This window comes from Amphiura filiformis, chromosome 5, assembly GCF_039555335.1.
Source record: "Amphiura filiformis chromosome 5, Afil_fr2py, whole genome shotgun sequence".
NCBI lineage: Eukaryota > Metazoa > Echinodermata > Ophiuroidea > Amphilepidida > Amphiuridae > Amphiura > Amphiura filiformis.
Window position 1 is genome coordinate 72,449,466 of NC_092632.1, and position 19,823 is coordinate 72,469,288.

The 19,823-nt window shown below is 36.6% G+C and overlaps 1 protein-coding gene across 1 annotated transcript in view; it reads left to right on the plus strand.

The window, feature by feature from the left end:
• Positions 1 to 262: 262 nt before the first annotated feature.
• LOC140151966 (gamma-aminobutyric acid type B receptor subunit 1-like) overlaps positions 263 to 19,823 on the plus strand; it is a 29,573-nt gene continuing 10,012 nt past the window's right edge. The window contains exons 1-7 of the mRNA XM_072174267.1: positions 263 to 568; positions 11,884 to 12,021; positions 13,307 to 13,477; positions 14,200 to 14,301; positions 15,205 to 15,270; positions 18,166 to 18,363; positions 19,168 to 19,434. Of these exons, the coding sequence (XP_072030368.1) occupies positions 308 to 568; positions 11,884 to 12,021; positions 13,307 to 13,477; positions 14,200 to 14,301; positions 15,205 to 15,270; positions 18,166 to 18,363; positions 19,168 to 19,434 (1,203 nt within the window). The 5' untranslated portion in view covers positions 263 to 307. The remainder of the gene's footprint in view (positions 569 to 11,883; positions 12,022 to 13,306; positions 13,478 to 14,199; positions 14,302 to 15,204; positions 15,271 to 18,165; positions 18,364 to 19,167; positions 19,435 to 19,823) is intronic.

Below are 19,823 nucleotides of genomic sequence, written 5' to 3' on the forward strand. Positions count from 1 at the left end.
TTAATTACGATAAGGTGCTTACCCTAATTATTTTAATTGCTTATGACAAGCCCGATGAAAACCACCATTACCCAATTAATATTACTCTTGTTGTTTAGTAATGGACAACACGTATATCTGATAGATGTTGACTGTTGAGTGTGGTTCTTGCGCATTCCACCAATAGGAAACGATGTATTTCAGCCAATGCAAGGCAGTTTAATTCTCTGCTCTAGTCTTAGCAATTGATTGCGACAGGCAAACAACCGCATCAGTAAAACAGCCAGCATATCGAAGGCTCATTTGAGTTACGGGACTTCATTTAACTATGTTGTCAACTGTAGAAGTAATTCCTGTTATATTTGCAGCGATTCAACTCAATTCGTTACACATTTTAGGCCAAGTGCCAACTTCAGCATCCGATACGGATAATAGAATTCCTCTTTATCTAGGTGGGTTCTTTAGTTTTAGCGGACCATGGGATGGAAGTGGTGTATTACCGGCCGTAGAAATGGCGCTAGATCATATCAATCAGAGAACGGATGTCTTGGCGGAATATGAATTAAAGATGGTTTGGAATGATACACAAGTAAGTTTAGTTCAGTTAAAATTACAGATTAACGAGCATACAATAACTGTCTAATAACTTTTTAATCTTGATGTGTTTTGTCAAGCAGTTAAGTTAGCTCAATCGATAAGACGTTCGACTATGGTGCGAGAGGTTGCGGGTTTGAACCATGGCGGTGGTTTATTACGCTCTCGGGGAAAAATTGAGTTAGCTTGAAATCCCCTGGACAAGGAACTTACTCCTAATTGTCGTGATTGTTGTAACTCGTACGAAAGTCGGGGAGCTGATTCTGGTTGCGATGGTCATTTGTGGAATGTCTAGGATGTGCGCTCTTGAAGCTGCCTGGTTTGTTGGCAAATGGTTTATGGAATGATGTGGGCCGTATTGGTCAGCGACAACCTGGAAAGTGTGCTGAGACTTGTAGATCAACGTCTAGGCGCTGTGCTTGTGCTTGTGCATTGTTCTTCTGCGCTTTATTATTAGTTCAGTTGAAATTACAAATTCGCGAACACATATAACTTGTTAATCCTGATGTGCTTTGTAATGCTGATTTCTAGTAATCCTATATGAGTGCAACCAATTTACGAAAAAGCATGCGTTGAAATGTACTTGATGATCGCAAGGTTTTGTATCGTCCCGTTGGTAGACCGAAACGCGAATAAAACTACTGTATTTTATCAATATATTTGTTGTAGTTTTAACACTTCTTATAATGTTTTAAAATTTTGTAATGTTTTTGCATTGTACCTTATTGTTTTGTTACTAAAAACATTTTACTATATAGAGGTTTCCTTCAAGCAATTGCCAACAATCTCATACAAAATGTTCGAACACCTCAAAGGCCTTATTGGAAAGTGTCCCCTTTTTACCCTGTTAAAAATGTTGGAATGCACAATTTGCTCTGCATCACCATAATACAGGGCGTATCAAAATTAAGTAAACAGTTTGAAAAATTCCACTAGATAAAAAAAGTATGAGGTATTTGGTCAAAATGCTCTAGTTGATCGCTGAATCAACATCTTGTCCTCCCACAACTGTAAAATTACTGGCGTGTGATCATCAATAAAGACTCGTTGGCTATTTTTGTGAATCGAGTACAAATGCAGTTACACAAATCATTACAGGTGGGCACAAAAAAGGAGAACTATGACTGAACAGCTCGCAGATTTGTTTGGTGATTATGTGATTGCTTTGAATCATCAAGTGGAATGGCCCAAGATCTCCTGATCTTAATTATACCACTAGATTTCTTTTTGTGGGGTTATCTGAATTCAAAGGTTTTTACAACTCCTCCTGCAGACTGTGATACACTCTGCCATCATCAGGCAGGACAGACCTCTCATTAGACGTGATATGATTGTCATGTTGAGGAGAGCTGAATCTGCATACAGAGGTATGGTGGTCATGTGGAAGACTAAGCTAGAACTGTCAACTACTGTAAAGAAAGTGGTGAAACATATGATTTTGATGTTGTTTTGATTTTCATTTACTTTTCGTAACTGCATTTTTAATCGGCTCACCAAAATAGCCACTCTCTCGTTTCAAATTCTCAGTTTTAGTTTCTCTGTTGTTCAGAAACCAAAAACCAAGGGATTAAAAACAGGAGCAGATCTTGTCTGCAATCATAACGCCGAAAGCTGAATTTATACTTCATCACTGAGCGATAGCGATTAGCCAATGCGTTTTTGTTGCGTTGGGAATAACCCCTCACACAAACCACCACCCCCCCCACACACACCCCCCCTCTCTCTCTCTCCATTTCTCACAATTTTGTGCAATAGATAACTTGAATAAAAGTCAACTATCTGATGTCATATAGCTTCAATCGATTATCCCGTATGCGATATGCATATGAATTGATGTGTACATCACTCGAGTGTCTATTCTTTTGTAATCTCGGGAGGAAATATTTCGCATTTGAAATTGGGGTTGGAAGATACCTTCCCCTAAATAACAGCTAATAACAGTATTGCGAACCTTCAGCATCCATGGTTCGATGTAGAGAGTCTTTCCTATTCAGAGGAAATATTGCAATTACACACCTTGTTGCCTTTTAACAATAACCAATGACACTAGCACGTAATGCCAGTCAAGCACCAATCTTTAATCCTATTGTTGAAGAGGATAATAAGCTTATACTTATGTATAGCATTAGTAAAAAGCTTAAGGTTGGTCTGAACCCTGGAATTATGGAAACTTTCGGGCTTCATAACTGCTAAATTATTAGTCTAAAGAATATAAAAGTATACATTTTAGACTGGAAATGACTTGCTAAATTCATCTGTGAGGTCTTATTTGGGCCAAAATGCTCATTTTTGGAGAAAATCCCAAAAAACGGTTTTTTGGCCCAATTTTTTTTGTGCAACGTGATATATAGCACTTTGTAGCTCGCTATATAGCACTCTGAAACACTTGCTTAGAGGTGACAATGATCAAAGACAACTATTGAATGATTCATCAAAGACAACTATTACATTCTCTTATCAAAGACAACTTTCTTTCTTAACACTTTTATCTGTGGCTTTGTGGCTGATATCATGCAGCTCTTTTTGGTGGCCATTTTGAAAGGCAACCTCAACTGTGACCCCCGGTATCTTCCTATTATTACATTGACTTAATTCTACTGTACTGGGATCAATATTCATTCAAGATCTGGTCAATTATACCTCTTTTTAAGTAACTATTTTAAGTTTAACGGTGTACTATGTTGGTCCGACATTTTGAAAAGTGCCCTCAGCTGTGACCTCCTGGCACCTTCCTATTAATATCTTGACGTATATTTACATTACTGCTATCAATGCTTAACCAAAATCTGGTCAAGCATATACAGTGGCGTAGCACCAGTTATCATATGGGAGGGGCACCAACCAATATGGGTGGCAGTCCGTTTTTTGGGATTCTTAAAATTCAGATCGATTGGGGGCCATGTAACCACGTGCCCCTATGACGTTACGCCACTGCAATCATACCTCATAAGTGACTATTTTAACCATATAATGTTTTTCATTGGATTTTAGCGGCCATTTTGAAAAGCGTTCCCAACTGTGACCTGTTGGTACCATTCTATTAATACCTTGACATAGTTATACATTACTTTCATCAATACAAATCCGAAATCTAGTCACTTTTATCTTTTTTATGCGACCTTTTAAACGTATAGTAGCTTTTCATTGGATTTTGGCAGCCATTTTGAATAAAGCGCCCTCACAGGAAGTTCTCAGGATACATGGTTTTTATTTTTACCTCATAAATTCTTGTTGCTCATGAAAAACTGGTCCAGAAAAACTATGTGAGAATGTTTCCTTTCATGTGTGGTAACATTTTTAACCTGGTCTAATTCTTATTTTATGGAAAAATACCTATCTTTATGGCAACACTGTTTGTCTATATTAAAATTACCAGAACTTTTTTTTATTTATTTGGGTACAGTACTATCTAGTCCAGCCACACTGAAAAATATAACATATAAAAAGCACCACTTTGGGGGTTACAGCTCATTGAATATTGCTATATTTCAGAAAGTAAAAAATTACGAAAAACACCCCTATTTGAAACAATGGAATATCCCAAGTAGGACAGACTGTTTGTTAAAACAACGGTATTTTTAGAAAGCTTAGATGTCGCCAATTATGTCGTGGAACTCTCAAGGTTTACTTCTATTTTTCCTGTATATGGTGAATCCTGAAACTTGTTATTTTTTAGCCTTGTAAAAGTGCCGAAATAGTCTAAAACCGGTCATTTTGATGTTTTGGCCGTTGCTATGGTAACGAAGGTGCAGTGATGAAATAATTTTGATTTTTGTAGACTTTGACCAAAGTTGCATCCTGATATAAAGTAAGAAGAAATTCCATTTTTTGAAGTCTGCAAACTATTTTTGATTTTCTTTGATTGGTACGCAATACTACTCTTAAGTCTTTGTTTGCTTTGGCTAAATCCTGTTCAAGTGGTGGGCTAACCAACAATTGACAATGAGAGGACTTTCCTGAACCTCGTTCAGTTGGGGATGATTTGAAGTGACCGCCAATTATGACCATTTGATATTTAATACCAGCAATGTGAAAAAAAAAAAAAGAAAAAGTGCCAAAATAATGTACCCTTTTACGGAAGGAGTAAAGTTTAAAAAGTTATAACTCCGCTTCTGCAGTACGAATGTCAGCGGCGAATGTCAGGTTATTATTTCCCAGTCTTTAAAAAAATTGCAGGCAGAGGTGGGAATCGATATCGGTACCTCCCGGTTAAAAAGCACTGTGCAAAACCACTAAGCCAACTAAATATCTGTTGTGAGATGCTTGACATTAATCTTTGATATTGCTTAATGGAACAAATCGCGGAATTAAATTAGTAATAAAAGAAGTATATAGATTCTTATTTAGCGGTCAAATTGGATAAAGGGGAAATATTTGTCCCTGCTCTAAAGAAAATATAGGTTAGAAAATTATCAAATAAATTTAAATTAAAAATTGAGATTTTATATTTATTTCTTTCACGAGGCGGCATTATCACAGACAAACACTGTATAAGCTAAAAACTCGACCCTCATCACTACATGCTGTCACAGCTCAATGGTAGAGCATCAGACTGCTAATGTCAATATCGTTGGTTCGAGTCCTCCTGCCAGCAATGGTAATATTTATTATTTTAATGCTACGCTACAATTTGTTCAATTTTTTTCGTTTATTTATTTATTTACTTATTTATTTATTTATTTATTTATTTATTTATTTATTTATTTATTTATTTATTTATTTATTTATTTATTTATTTATTTATTTATTTATTTATTTATTTATTTATTTTGTTTATTTATGTAAATAATTTGCTATATTTGAAAGAGGTATTTGAGCAATTGAAATTTTGATTTTATAATCCTATGGGGTCATTTTGAACCCCCACCCTCCCAAATTGCCAAACGCACAACACCTATGATTTTGCATCATACATGTCATCATCATAAAAAAACCATTCTATGTATACCTGACGCCGGCAACTAGACTACTATACAAAAAAATAGTATCACATCTTTCCTGCTCAATCAATATATTATAATACTTGCAAATAGATTATAGTTTACTGATCTAATCCTGTAATAAAGACCTGTTATATCACCTGTAATATAGGTGATCATTGTTTATGGTTTGTTATTGCAGAGATTAGTGTCCGATCTCTGTACTGTAATGTAAATGAAGCATATTGATATGCAGGAAGAATCGACCAGGGCGCTATCTATTAGGGAAAGATAAACACTATTCAAAATATCAATAGACAAGAAGAAAGGGATGTAGAGATTTGTAATTGAGTCATGCATGATTTAACAGAAGGTTCTTTCCAAAACCCAAACGTAATGGATAGTCTATATTTTTTCATAGGAACATAATCCAAGGATTATTCAAACATTTACACCATGCTTTCAGATGTAGATTGACTTGTTCGATTTCTCTGCTCGTAAACATTGCACTGCGAAATTTAAACATTTCTTTTGTTATATATACTTTGATCAAGGTAACTTCAAACCAATTTTGCGGTTACACGATTATGTAACAAACTGAAATGAAAACCGAAACTACTTTCTACAATTTTTAAGTTTCTAACAAAGAGTACAGACAAAGATATTGATAATGACGTCAGTCAAGAGCTTAGGCAGGATAATAAGAAACCACGTGACCAAAATCAAAACCAATCCTAATGCTCATAACTTGAAACGACCGGCTGAGTCCTTATTAATGGTCACACGTCACTGATTTTACAGTTGAGGGAGGACAAGATGTTAATTCTTCTATCAACTAGAGCATTTTGACCAAATACATCATATATTTTTAATCTAGTGGCATTTTTCAAACTATTTACTTCATTTTGATACGCCCTGTATTCTCCCAATATTGATTTTCACAATTTGGGACATACACACACTGCACGAAAGTATTGCAACATTGCTGAAAAAAGAAGAATTCCGCAAACTGTACGTTGAACATTGATCCAATTGTGACCTGTCACGGCGAATGAGCCGTAAATTCCTCCCCGGTCAAAATTGTTTTATTTCGTATTAAGAAAATATACATCATAAGCTTTAAAATGGTATATTATTTGACTTCAAACGATATCCAGTAGCGGGGTTATGGTTTGTTGAACTTTGCTCCTTCAACAAAATGGTAGCTTTTTCGTTTCTACGGGTGTCTCTTTTTCCACATTGCTGGCAATAAATATCAAGCAGTCGTGATTGGCGGTCATATCAAGTCAACGAGGTTCAAGAAAGTTCCCTCATTGTTAATTGTTGGTTATGCATACCTATACAAAATACAATGCCTGGTAACCCACCACTTGTACAGGATTTAGCCAAAGCAAACAAAGACCAGAGCTATTAAAAATTCTATTGCCATCTAAGGTAGAAGCTTATTATCCTTTTCAATAATAGGATTATTGATTGGTGTTGTGACTATCAAAATGAGACAGATGTCGCGCCAGCTTAAGTTACCAATGCATACGACCTTCGTACACATTTTACACTGTAACTCAAAATACAATTAAGGGAATTTACGGCTCATTCGAGCTGTACGGTCACATTATTATGTTGTTCTCATGACGTACTGCATGGAAATGCTCTTTGCATTAAATAAGTAAGATTAAGTTAATAAATGGATGGAGAGTATCACAAGTGGTAACAGCATGTGCTTATTCCAGTCCTGAGTCCTCCAGTCCTTGATGGACCTTTGTCTTCTAAGGCTGGTAATTTCTTCAACCCGAAACATCCAATCTTTGTAACACTTTCCCTAACTGCCACCACCACAACTACTGTACTATGTGTTCCCACACGCCTTGCCACTTTCAAAACCCCATTGCATCTACTGATTCTACTGTATATTGTATTGGCTATTAATACTTTGTAAGGATGGATTACGCTGGACACAAGGATCTAATCTTATTATTAGATAACACTAGTTTTATTCATTCTTGTAGGTCGCCATTTTGGTAGTCCGATATTATGGGTGCACATCACTAAATGATTATGATGATATCAATACAATGTAGAAATTCAATTTTGATCAATTTCAAGTTAAAAGGTCGATGATACCTGTCTCCTTACTCCAATGAATCAAATCATCACTCTGTCCATGACCGCACTAGTAATATGAAACTGTTTCAAAACGTGCCGTATTTCAAGTATAATAAACACTCATATCACTATAAAGTGAATGTAAATATGACCGCAAATGGGAAATAATACACACAAGTCGCCAGCGATGAGATGAAACCAATATGGTGGTTCGTTTAAATTCCATTCATTGACCAAAATTGTCAACAGCGATTGTAGTCTAAATAGGTTACCAATTAACAGCGCCCATAACAAAAAGACCAAAAGAAACGTGAACTTAATGAACAATATGTAACAAAACACTATAAATCGATATGAAAACAATTGATCACAAAAGTTCTTTTGTCAACTGCACACAAGTTCTGACAATGTTTGAAAAATGTCTTAATATTTACACATTTTAAAATAGCGCAAAGTAAACAATTTTTTAAATTATGAATCTTTTTCTAAACAAATAATAGTTTGAAAAACGTTGTTACGCAAGTAAATGATTCAGTAAAGTTTGCCGATCCAATATGATATACAGTTTTGTTCGATTTATGGTACTTTCATTCATATTAACGTAGCCTTCCCCTCAAATTGACTCAATATGTGAACAACTATGGAATGCGACACTGATTGATTGCTCGATTCAATCATGATTCAATTCAATTTTATTCATCAATCATCACAAGAATAAAAACATAATACGCATAATGATTAGAAATGTCGGAATATTACAATGAAGTCAATTATACTATGAAAAGTTTGATACAAAATCATTATAAAGGTTACATAACGCTAATATTTCAATAAAATATAGGACATTGATACAATTTAATGCCAATCTTATAGGAAAATGCGTATACTGTATACAGATGACTTGATTTTGGTCACGTGGTTTCCTATTATCCTGCATAAGCTCTTGACTGACGTCATTACCGATACCTTTGTCTGTACTCTTTGTTTAGAAACTTAAAAATTGTAGAAAGCAGTTTCGATTTTCATTTCAGTTTGTTACATAACCGTGTGACCGCAAAATCAATTGGTTTGAAGTTACCTTGATCAAAGTATACAAAAGAAGTGTTTAAATTTCGCAATGCAATATCCACGAGCAGAATTAGAAAAATCGAACAAGTCAATCTACATTTGAAAGGGTGGAGTAGATGTTTTCGAATAAGCCTTGGATTGCGTTCCTGTGAAAAAAATTAATATAGGCCATCGAAACATTTCCTACTGAGATTACAAAAGAATGGACACATGTATATAGACAAAATGTGACCGTACACCACGAATGAGCCGTAAATGTCCTCAATTGTATTCTGCGTTACAGTGTAAAATGGGCATGAAGGTCATATTCATAGGTATTTCAATTTGGTGCTACGTGTATCTCATTAAATGAGGTACACGTAGCACCAAATTGAGGTACCTATGAATATGACCTTCATGCTCATTTTACACTGTAACTCAGAATACAATTGAGGACATTTACGGCTCATTCGTGGTGTACGGTCAAATGGTAAAACAGTTAGAAGCAAAAGCACATTATTTACAGTTTGTCACTAGCAAATGGCTAGCTTTAACTACACTGAACACACATTAACACAGAGCAACTGTTGAATAATGATTGCATTGCTCTAAACTTCTTGTCCAAAAGGTAAAATTACCAAACACTTAATTTTATGTGAATTAACAATATTATTCTTTGGCATCTTTAAGTCATACTAACACGCAAATATTTGTTGTTTAATTAATTAATTAATCAATTAATTAATTAATTAATTAATTCCTTTATTTATTTATTTATTTATTTATTTATTTATTTATTTATTTATTTATTTATTTATTTATTTATTTATTTATTTATTTATTATTACATTTATTTATATTTTATTCATTCAGTGATTTAACTATTTATTCAATTAATTTATTTATTTATTTATTCATTTTAATTTATTTATTTATTATTTCAATTCAGTTGACTAGAATGAAATAAAAAAATAATATAAATTTCTTGCATTATGTGGTCATATAATTGTAATGATAGTTAGTGTGTGCATCTTTCTTCCATGGTGTGTGCAATGGATGGATGGATGTTTTTCCTATATTGGTACGTATTTTGCCGCAACCATGAAAATCTGACAGAGACACATAATTAATACGCTAGATGCACAATATCCATTTGTTCATCTTTTGCGGCCCATACACGATCAATTTGATTGATCAATATCAAAGACAAGAGTGGATACAAAATCTACCATTGTGCACTGTACACCCGAACATAATAGTAATTTTATTGTCCAACCGTCAATAAAATCAAACTAGATTAGAATTCTTCAATAATATTGAAGAGAAATATTATTTTGTATCCAGTCCTGCATCTAGGGTCCCCAATATTGATCAATCAAATTGGTCGTGTATGGGCCGCATTCTACCAGAACTAACTACACAACTTCATGCTTCAAGAAAAATCTATGGAGATCCTAATTTAACATAACATTTATATCGCCCATTGCCATTCATGAGTTCATAACATATAATATAACACTTCATTCTACTTTTTCCATGATTTTACTTCAATTACATGAATTTAATACATTTTTATAGCTGAATATCTACAATATAAGCAACAATCCCTTTTCATTTATAATGAATCAATGACTGCTTCGTCGGTTCACGGTTGGCTTGCGATGTGTATTTTTTCTTACGAATATCACTTAGCTCTAACCCATTATTGTAAGTATTCAATCAAAATCATTTCCATGCAGACGATTGGTAGGTACACAGTTATTGGAAAATATGACTGCAAGCCTTATGAAGGTAGTATTATATTTCGATATATGTGGGGGTGCGTTTGTAAATACCTCCAAACGAGGACCTACATATGGATACACACATGACAAACGAGGACACGCCTCCGACTGTGGACGTCCTTGATCTGCGATTATTCCAGTGTCTACCCCTTGTAAAGATAAAGCACTATTAAGACTAAGATAAATAGCGCCATCAATGTTCACCTTTACTTTAAAATGACGTGGTTTTACATGGCATCAAACAACCAAAACACCCTAAACAACTAAAAGGACATCGCAAACAACGTAGGCCTAAAACTGTATTTAAAACGGGTCCACCTATATGGGGTATAGGACGGGCCACGGTTGGATAGTAAGTGGTCTGGTGTGTGGGGTGTGTGTTTGGGGGTGCGTTTGTAAATGCCTCCAAACGAGGACCTACATATCGATACACACCATAAAACGAGGACACACCTCCAAACGAGGACGTCCTCGGTTTAAAACTATGACCAGGATACATTAACTGTGTCTGTCTATGTCTATGTGTCTGTGCGTATCTCTATCTCTGTACAGGTATCTCTATGTGTACATTACTTTTTACTTGCGTAAGAAACTGAAAATATACAATGGTAGTGCAACACATCATGCAGTTATTGTTAACTACATGTATGCACACAACACAGGGGCACTCACATAGGTAATTGACCCGTACTAGTAGCGCTGTGCTGTGGGTATAGGAGATTAACTAGTTCGCGTCATATATCAAAAAGTATAAAAGCTCTGATTTTAGTACTTGCTCTATGTTTCAATTACTTATTCTTTTCAAAATATCTGAATTATTAATCCGGTACAAGCTTCAATAACGGGGGAGCATGCATTTGTATGAGAAAGGAAATCTACCATCTTATCCAAACTCCCGTGTTAATCCAATGCACATTTTGCTTCACTGGGCCGCCCTGACTTGGTCGCGTTTGAAAGAGGAGTGCCACCAAACCGTACTAGATACAAATTTAGTACTTTCTGTCAATCAAGTATGGTTTATTTTCTACGCCTTGATGAGTAAATGACAGCAAACCAGTGAAAATCCCCAAAACTCAGTCAGTGGAGCTCCACCCGTACATGTCAATAGCGTCATTATCGATTGGATTAGTCGACCGTAGTGGATAATTCGATCGCTCATTGGATTAATATTATCACGTGGTAAGAAATGTGCATTGGACAATCGATTACTATAATGGTTTAGTACTGCATATTTCGGTTTAATCTTCACTAAGCGGGTTTATGGCTAAAAAGGTCACGGTGAATTTGCCGTGGACAAAACTGCACTATGAAGTCGCACTTCATGAGTACTTGATCATAACCTGTAATGTTTTCAGCTAATATGTCGTAACGATCCGAGGTAACGATTACCAGATAACACAGTACATTCATCATAGAGCTTCATAGTACTTTTAAAATTTTCTTCTATCAATAATCAGTGTAGTTCCGGTCTTGGCACTCGGGTTTTTATTGACCAACTCTACAGCAAGCCACAAAAGATCATTCTAATAGGGCCTGGATGTTCAATTGACGCACAGCCCGTAGCAGAGATTTCACACTACTGGAATCTTATCACGGTAAATAATACGTAAACACCAAGTTACTAACGAGGTCAGTCGACTGCATATCCGTCAGTACACGCTTTTCAATACGGAATAAATGCTAACCTCATCGTGACATCATCCAAGCAGCAAAGTTCATTTCCCATTGAAAAAGCGTGTATTGACGGATATGCAGTTGACCGTTCTGGAACACAACACAAAGTAATCAACTCTCGTTTCAATATTATTGGAATGAAATTGTATCGTAGGTCAACATTCAGTGTTGTTCTGATACAATTAATATTCTTGTAAAGGAAATTATAACAACAGGGCAAATGACATGAATGAGGACGAGGTTATCTCAAGCAATTTGAACACTTTGTTGTACATGTATACATGATAAACACTGCCCACAATGGGCTATTCCATTTAAAATCCACACTACCCATGTGGAAGATTTTGTATTCCACAGGGGGGAGTATGTTTTTCAAATGTTATTAGTTAGGGTTAATCATTTTGAAACCCATACTCCCCCTGTATTATGCCTTTACCAATATCTTCAACAACTGGAATGAGTATTTCAAATGGAAGTTACCCAACTGTCTATTCTATTTGAAACTCATACTCCCTCTGTGGAAGATATTTCCAAAATCTTTCACATGGGTAGTATGGATTTAAAATGGAATAGCCCAGTCTGTTTGAGAAACTTTACGGAAGCGGTTCCTAAACTGCGGGTCTCTACCAATAAGGGTCGGGGGACTTGCCGGGGAAAAAATACATATCTACATTAAAGTGCAGGGTAACTTCGTGTTACACCCATTTTAGCATTAACATTGCGTACTTATTAAGACTAAGACTTAGAAAAGGTAGCTAGAAATAATTTGTTTTTACTGAATGGGAATACTGTATGCATAATAGAGAATAAATATAAGAGTCCGGTCGAGTGCAGATCCGTCAGTACACGCTTTTCAATACGGAATAAATGCTAACCTCTTCGTGACATCATCCAAGCAGCAAAGTTCATTTCCCATTGAAAAAGCGTTATACGACGGATCTGCAGTTGACCGTTCTGTAAATCTGTAACGGAGTCTGCATACACGTTCACACAACTCTAAATCCTACAAAAAGTCTATTGTTTGACAAAACTCAATATAAATTCTTTGTACATTTTTTCTCAATTATTATACACATTCTTTAAATGGATGACATCAAAACTCGACCGGCGGTTGACCGTCCAGTTTCTGTTGTTCTAAACAATGGAAACCGGACGGAACCGGGCGAGTCGAGTTTTGATTTCATCCCTTGCTTTATGTTTATGCAGGTTTCTTATACGGCTACATCACCAGCCCTTTCCAACAGAGACAAATATCCGTATTTTTATCGGGCCATCACGCCAGCATTAGCACTCAATCTGCCTATAATCCGTTTAATGAAAGAATTTGATTGGAACAGAGTGGCTACAATTCATCAGAACCACGAGTTGTTCTCATTGGTAATGGAATAAACAACAAGTGCAACAACAATAATATTTAATAAGAATTCGAGATAATGTCACTACTTTGAATTTGTATTAAAGGGGCATTTCGTGGTCCACCACCTAATCCCGACTATTCCCTAAAAAGTTGAGATTTTTATACCACAGAATAGCTCTGGCTACATAATGTTTATGTACAAAATATTTCTTGCCGATTAATTCATTTAGCAAAAATATCGTCAAATTTGAATTACGTTCTGGTGTACCAGAATAAAATTACAAATCATGCATAACTCGCAAACGCAAAATCGGAATCAACTGACATTTTTCGTCGATATCTACTGAAAATGTCATAAAAAGAGGATGCTAGGATCACAAAATACTCCTTTAATGTGACATGATGAAAGTATACCCATCACTTTGCCATGTTCATGGATGCTAAGGTATTAGAACTCCTGCGATAAATTATATTAGAAACGCGCTTTTTGTGTCCTTTTTACTGTGTTTTTTTAAACGACAAAAAAAGCTGGACCAATATTATTTTACTTTAACGGAAATTGTCAAATTGATTTTTCATCCATTATCACTGTGAATTCACTGCTTATTGTAAAAGCAATTTCTCTACGTGTCCAAATGTATCATAATTGTATAAGCAATCAGAATACCAAAAATAGATCATGGTTTTTATATTTATATTTTCATATTTTATGCAATAATTATTTGATACTTTATTTTTCCAGTCAATAGAGAATTTCATTTCCCTGGTGAAGGCTTCTAACTTGACGATGGTTTCATCAGAGACTATTGCTAAAGATCCTCATGTCTCAGTGGAAAACTTAAAGGTATCGTTAGTAGCATACTTCGACTATATTTATAAATACGCACGTGACCATCTCTGCGCTGCCATTACAGCTTGTAGTAACCTTCTACACAGCGGTGGCCTTCCTGTACATTTGAATGCAAAGGCGCGAGGCGGTAAACAACACGAGACTACTGTGCAGCAAAATTGTCTATTTTGTTCAACTTTGTGATTATATTGTAAACGTTTCCGTCGATAAATATTTTTCCGTCGGCAAATGCTTTCAAAATGTTGTTTTTGATAACATATTACAAATTCGGAATCCCGAGTTGTGTAATAATTTTGCTATTCAATTAATACTTAAATTTGATGATACTTATCTGAAGAGGTCCTATCCTTTTCTGTATAGTGGTCAAGGACATTTGGTCACGCTTGCTGGTCTTGGTATCTCGTGCCCATGGGTCACGTGCGTATACGTATTTATAAATATAGTCGAAGCATACTTGTTAGTGATTCTAACTAAGACACTGATTTACCCCTACATAATTACGGTATATAAATAATGCTTGAGTTTCTGCAATTACGATATATACGCACATTAGTGATTATTCTTAAAAACCGAATCAACAAATGTCGAAGTCCATTTAACACGCTCCATGCGACTGCAGACGACAAGTTACACATTTTCTTGAAAATGTTTAATAATTTGAGAATTATACAAATGCATGGCCATAATTGGAATCAGCATGAAAAATGTATTAAAACAAGCACAGTATTGGTTCAGTGCTTCTTGTGTTAGCTCTTGATATTTTGGCAAAATATTCCAAAATGTTGGCGTTTTATGTTGAAGCCTATGACTAGTGCGCAAAGCATTGGAGAATGTAGAATTAAATTCTTATCGACTAAGTAATCAATATCATCAAATTATTTGCTCATATTTTTGCAGCGACACGATGCTAAGATAATATTTGTGTCCATGTACCAAGATATGGGTAGGAAGATATTTTGCGAGGTATGTATAAATTCAATTAATTAAACAAATATTTGAGAATGCAAATTTTACTTTTGACGTCTCATTCTGCCCACTTTAGATATACGTTTGAATTTAGTTGTGTTCCATATTCCAAGTAAAAGTAGGTTAATTGATGACGTCATCATATATATTGGCATTATATCGTTTGGAGGCTCTATGATAATATCTTTTGGAGGCTCTAGACTATATTCGTCTTCATCAATTCCAAGAGATTCATAAAGAGCTCATATGGAAGGAAATTATCGTTTGCTTGCATTGAAGGATAAACATCAAGGCAAACAATGGAACACAAATCGAGGAGGTCACATATTTCAAGTACTTAGGGGCTCAGAAAAAGATGTAAAAATACGAAAAGCAGCAGCCTGTAGAGCTTATAATCAATGGGAAGGCAAAGATCTGGAAGTCAATGCTTATTTACAGCAGCAGTGGAATCTGTACTGCTCTGGATATGAGGCATGGACAGTCACTTCCAAAATGGCAAAAGAGCTGGATGGCTGCTATACAAGATTGCTAATGCATAATGTCCACTGGAAGCCGTACATGACAAATAAAGACCTTTATGGTGACCTTCCAAAGTTATCAGACAAGATCAGAGAAAGAAGGGCACGGTTTGCTGGTCACTGATATAGACGAATCCAATTTCACACATTCCTACACCTCAATGGTAGCCATAGCTGGGTCCCCCTTAGGTCCATCCCACCTAAAATGTGAAATGATGTGGCCTTGGCGGGGATATTAAACTGCATTCCATCACCCGTGTTACACGTAGACAAAAGAATGATGAAAGTTTACAACACAATACAATTCAACATCGATTTTGGGCAGTAACAACACCATTTTGGTGCAGACGGGACCCAGTAATGGCCGACTGAATTCTGACCATCGCTTGGCTCGTTGGATTCGTCTATAGATAGAAACAAGACAGAACCTGTATCTAAACTGGTGCACTGGATTCCAAAGCATTGGAAATGAAAACCAGGAAGACAAGACACCGGACATGAATCTACTGACATGGTGACAGCAATGCAAGACATGAAGATATGGAGGGCCATCAAAGTTCGAGGACACCACCCAGGGCCGTTCCGACCATTAGGCCAGGTAAGGCGGTCGCCTAGGGCGGCAAACGCAGAGGGGCGCAAAAAAGGGCGAAAAAAAAACCGGGAATGGAGAAAGAAAAGGGAAGAAAAAGGAGGGCGGATAAAGAATGAAAACGATTAGCAGTATACAAATAGTCAAAACTGATGAGTTTCAAGGGGGTAACCCCCCTGAACACTTTTTTGGTAAGCTTTGGTGGGGCGGCAGGGAGAGGCTTTGCCTAGGGCGGCAAAATCCCTAGGAACGGCCCTGACACCACCTGACATAGGCAGGAAGGCAGGCATCGTAGGAAAGGGTACTGAAGAGACTAATATTGACTACAATAAGCGCCCCGAAGAAACCAAGGGCGACTCGTGCAATATTATTTTTTTTAAATGGATGAGTGTAGAAAGTGGAAGAGGAATTAATTCTGAGAAAGAAAAGAGGTACATGAAGCTTAACAACATGCCCAGAGCGATTTAGCTCATTGCGTGATGGGAAAATGTCGATATCCAAAGCCCGCGTAATACGAAAATAACACAGGGACATAATGCACACTGAAATAGCAGTTTACAATATTATAGTAGATCCATTTTCTATCACAAGGAATCTATCCTGGAACATTTCGCGTGAAAATTCAGTGGTGGCTAGAACGGCGATGTCGAGCGTGGAGGTCGAAAATTGGACTGGCAAGAACAACCGTTGGCGGCGCATCGTATTGTGAATTGCGAGAATTGAGAAGAGAAGCAAAAAATGCTAAAGAAAGTAGAGAGGACTAGAAAAGGAAGAACGGTTAAAAAAAGGTTGGTTTATATTGACTAATGCGCGATTTGCAGATGACCAATCAATGGGCGCAAGTACTATAGCAGGACTTCAACGATTAATGGACAGCTCGAATAAAAGAGCAAAAGAATTTGATATGAAAAATCACGTAAAGAAGATCGAAGTGATGAAGATATCAAAAACTGAGGGCCAGATTTGAAACGTCACCATAAATGAACAAAAAGTGGGAGAGTGGGAGGAGTTTGACAGATATAAGAGCAAGGATTGGCCTGACAAAGGGGCATTCAATAAAAAAAATAAATGCAAGTAAAGTTAGTACTTCGGAGTGTGGCCTTGAATTTAGCTGAGATATGGACACTGTAGAAAGGGTACCATCAGTATAGAAGAAATCCAGAATTGGACTGGTCACATATTGAGAACTTATGAGAGACGTGATAGAAGAAAGAATGGAAATGAAGATACCATGATGAAGAAGAAAAATCGGAATGCTTAATTGATGAACAAAATTACAGGCAGTCGTATGTGGAGCCAACCTCTCTGAGTGGATGTTTGGACTATGAAAAGGCATTTGATTCAGCTGAAATACTGTCTGAATTTAGATACATTGCGTCATAAAAGAAGGACATAAATCTTCTGAGAGATATAAACTGTACAACTATAGAAGGTGCATAGGCGTAGATCGGGGGGTGGGTGGGTTGGGGGATATATAAAAAAGGATGAGGCAGGCAGATACAATATCACAAAAGTTATTTACAACATACCTGGAAAGCGTATTCCAATCACCTCATAATAATGAACTACTTTTATGTTGCATCCATTGACAGTAACTATTCTTTGCTGAGCAATAAGGGTGTCAACATCAATGGAGAGAGGTTCCGCCATGCTAAAGTAGCTCGCTGGATATTTATAGTTTTGCAGCAGAATATGTATCTTCCTTGCATGGGTGGCTTCATTAATATAAGGTCAAACTGATATCTAAACATGGTCCATTTTACTTTTCATTCCTGCTCTCCATAGGCATACAAACAGGACATGATGCGTGCTGGATATGTATGGATTATATACGGCTGGTGGAGTGGTGATTGGTGGATACAAGAGGATAATACCATTGAGTGTACACCGGATGAAATGAACGAGGCTGTGTCATCTACAACTATGCTTATAATTGACTGGAAACAACTGAGTACTAAAGAAGAACAAACCATCTCAGGCTTAGTAAGTAACTCACCTGAAACGATATTGCAAAGTCGCCCCTATCGTCTCCCCTATGCTTCTCGTTTTTTCCAACAGATGATGCGCGCGAGTTTTGTATCCGGCATAACCAACCGCTTGTGTTTACACCCAAACGACTCATACTAATCGTAGATCTACTTGCTGTCGAAGTGACGTGATAATCGGATTGACTACCATAGTAATAGATGAATACAATATTTTTGAATAGATCGCCCTGCACTACAAGCAGGTTGCACTCATCACCTGTGTATGTCTGCAATCATTGATTGAATACAATACCGTTCTTTTCAAAGATACTAATCTTACAGGTGCGAGTGATCAGCATTTCTTTGACACCTATACTGCGTGAACGTTGTAGTGCAGACCAATATATTCAAAAATTGTATTCATCTATTGCTATGGTAGTTAATCCGATTATTACGTCACTTTGACAGCGAACTATTTGTGCTCATTTTAGTGACCAATTTTTTTTTAATTCAGCACCTTACGGGGTAAGTCCGACCATCAAAAATGACAATAGAAGGTGAGGCCCACCATTCTCTTGTGAAATCATTTCAGCGATATCGACCTTTAACTTGTACATTTTGTAGAATTTCCCAATTTTACGAGGGCGCGCTCACATTATGACATCATAGCGACATTATGTGGGGAATGTTTGTTAATATAGAAAAATAGTTCATGTTGAGAAATTGAAATATTTTAAGTTTAATTTATACGCATTAAAAACAAAGTGATGTTTATTTTGCTTTTTTACGATTGAGGACGTGTTCTATCAATAATTTACAGACACCTCAAGAATTAGTATCAGAACTGGACGACCGAATGGAATGGCCCGAATATAACAGGTGCACTCGGACTGCAAAGGCTCCATTTGGGTACGATGCTGCATGGGCTATAGCTTTGATGCTGAACAAAACCTCAGAAGCCCTCAAAAAGAAGGTGTTTTCGAATGAGCCACAATCTCGTCGATTAGAGGACTTCACCTACGAGGACGATGAGATGGTTCAGATGTTTTTTGACCTTTTGAAAGATTCAAACTTTGATGGAATGACGGTAATTAAGAGGAGTTTGTTTTCTATTTTAACAGTACATCCTATTGTTAAGTGTATTAAAATACACATACACTTAACAATAGGATGTACTGTTAAAATAAATGTAGATATTTAAACAGCGCTTTATGCCGTAAACAGCCTCAAAGCGCTTTACATTTATTCCGCCGTCATTAAAATATGTCGGAACCACGTTTGCAGCCTACAATTGGCGCAGGGTTTATCAGTACAACGACTGTGACAACCCCTAACAGCTTCTAATTGCACCTGGGTGGGGTGAGGCAAGCGAGGCAAAGCGCCTTGCCCAAGGGCGCAACACGGTGGTGGGACGGGGACTCGAACCCATGCACATCAAGCAAGCTCTCAGATTATGAGTCCAAGGCCGTAACCACT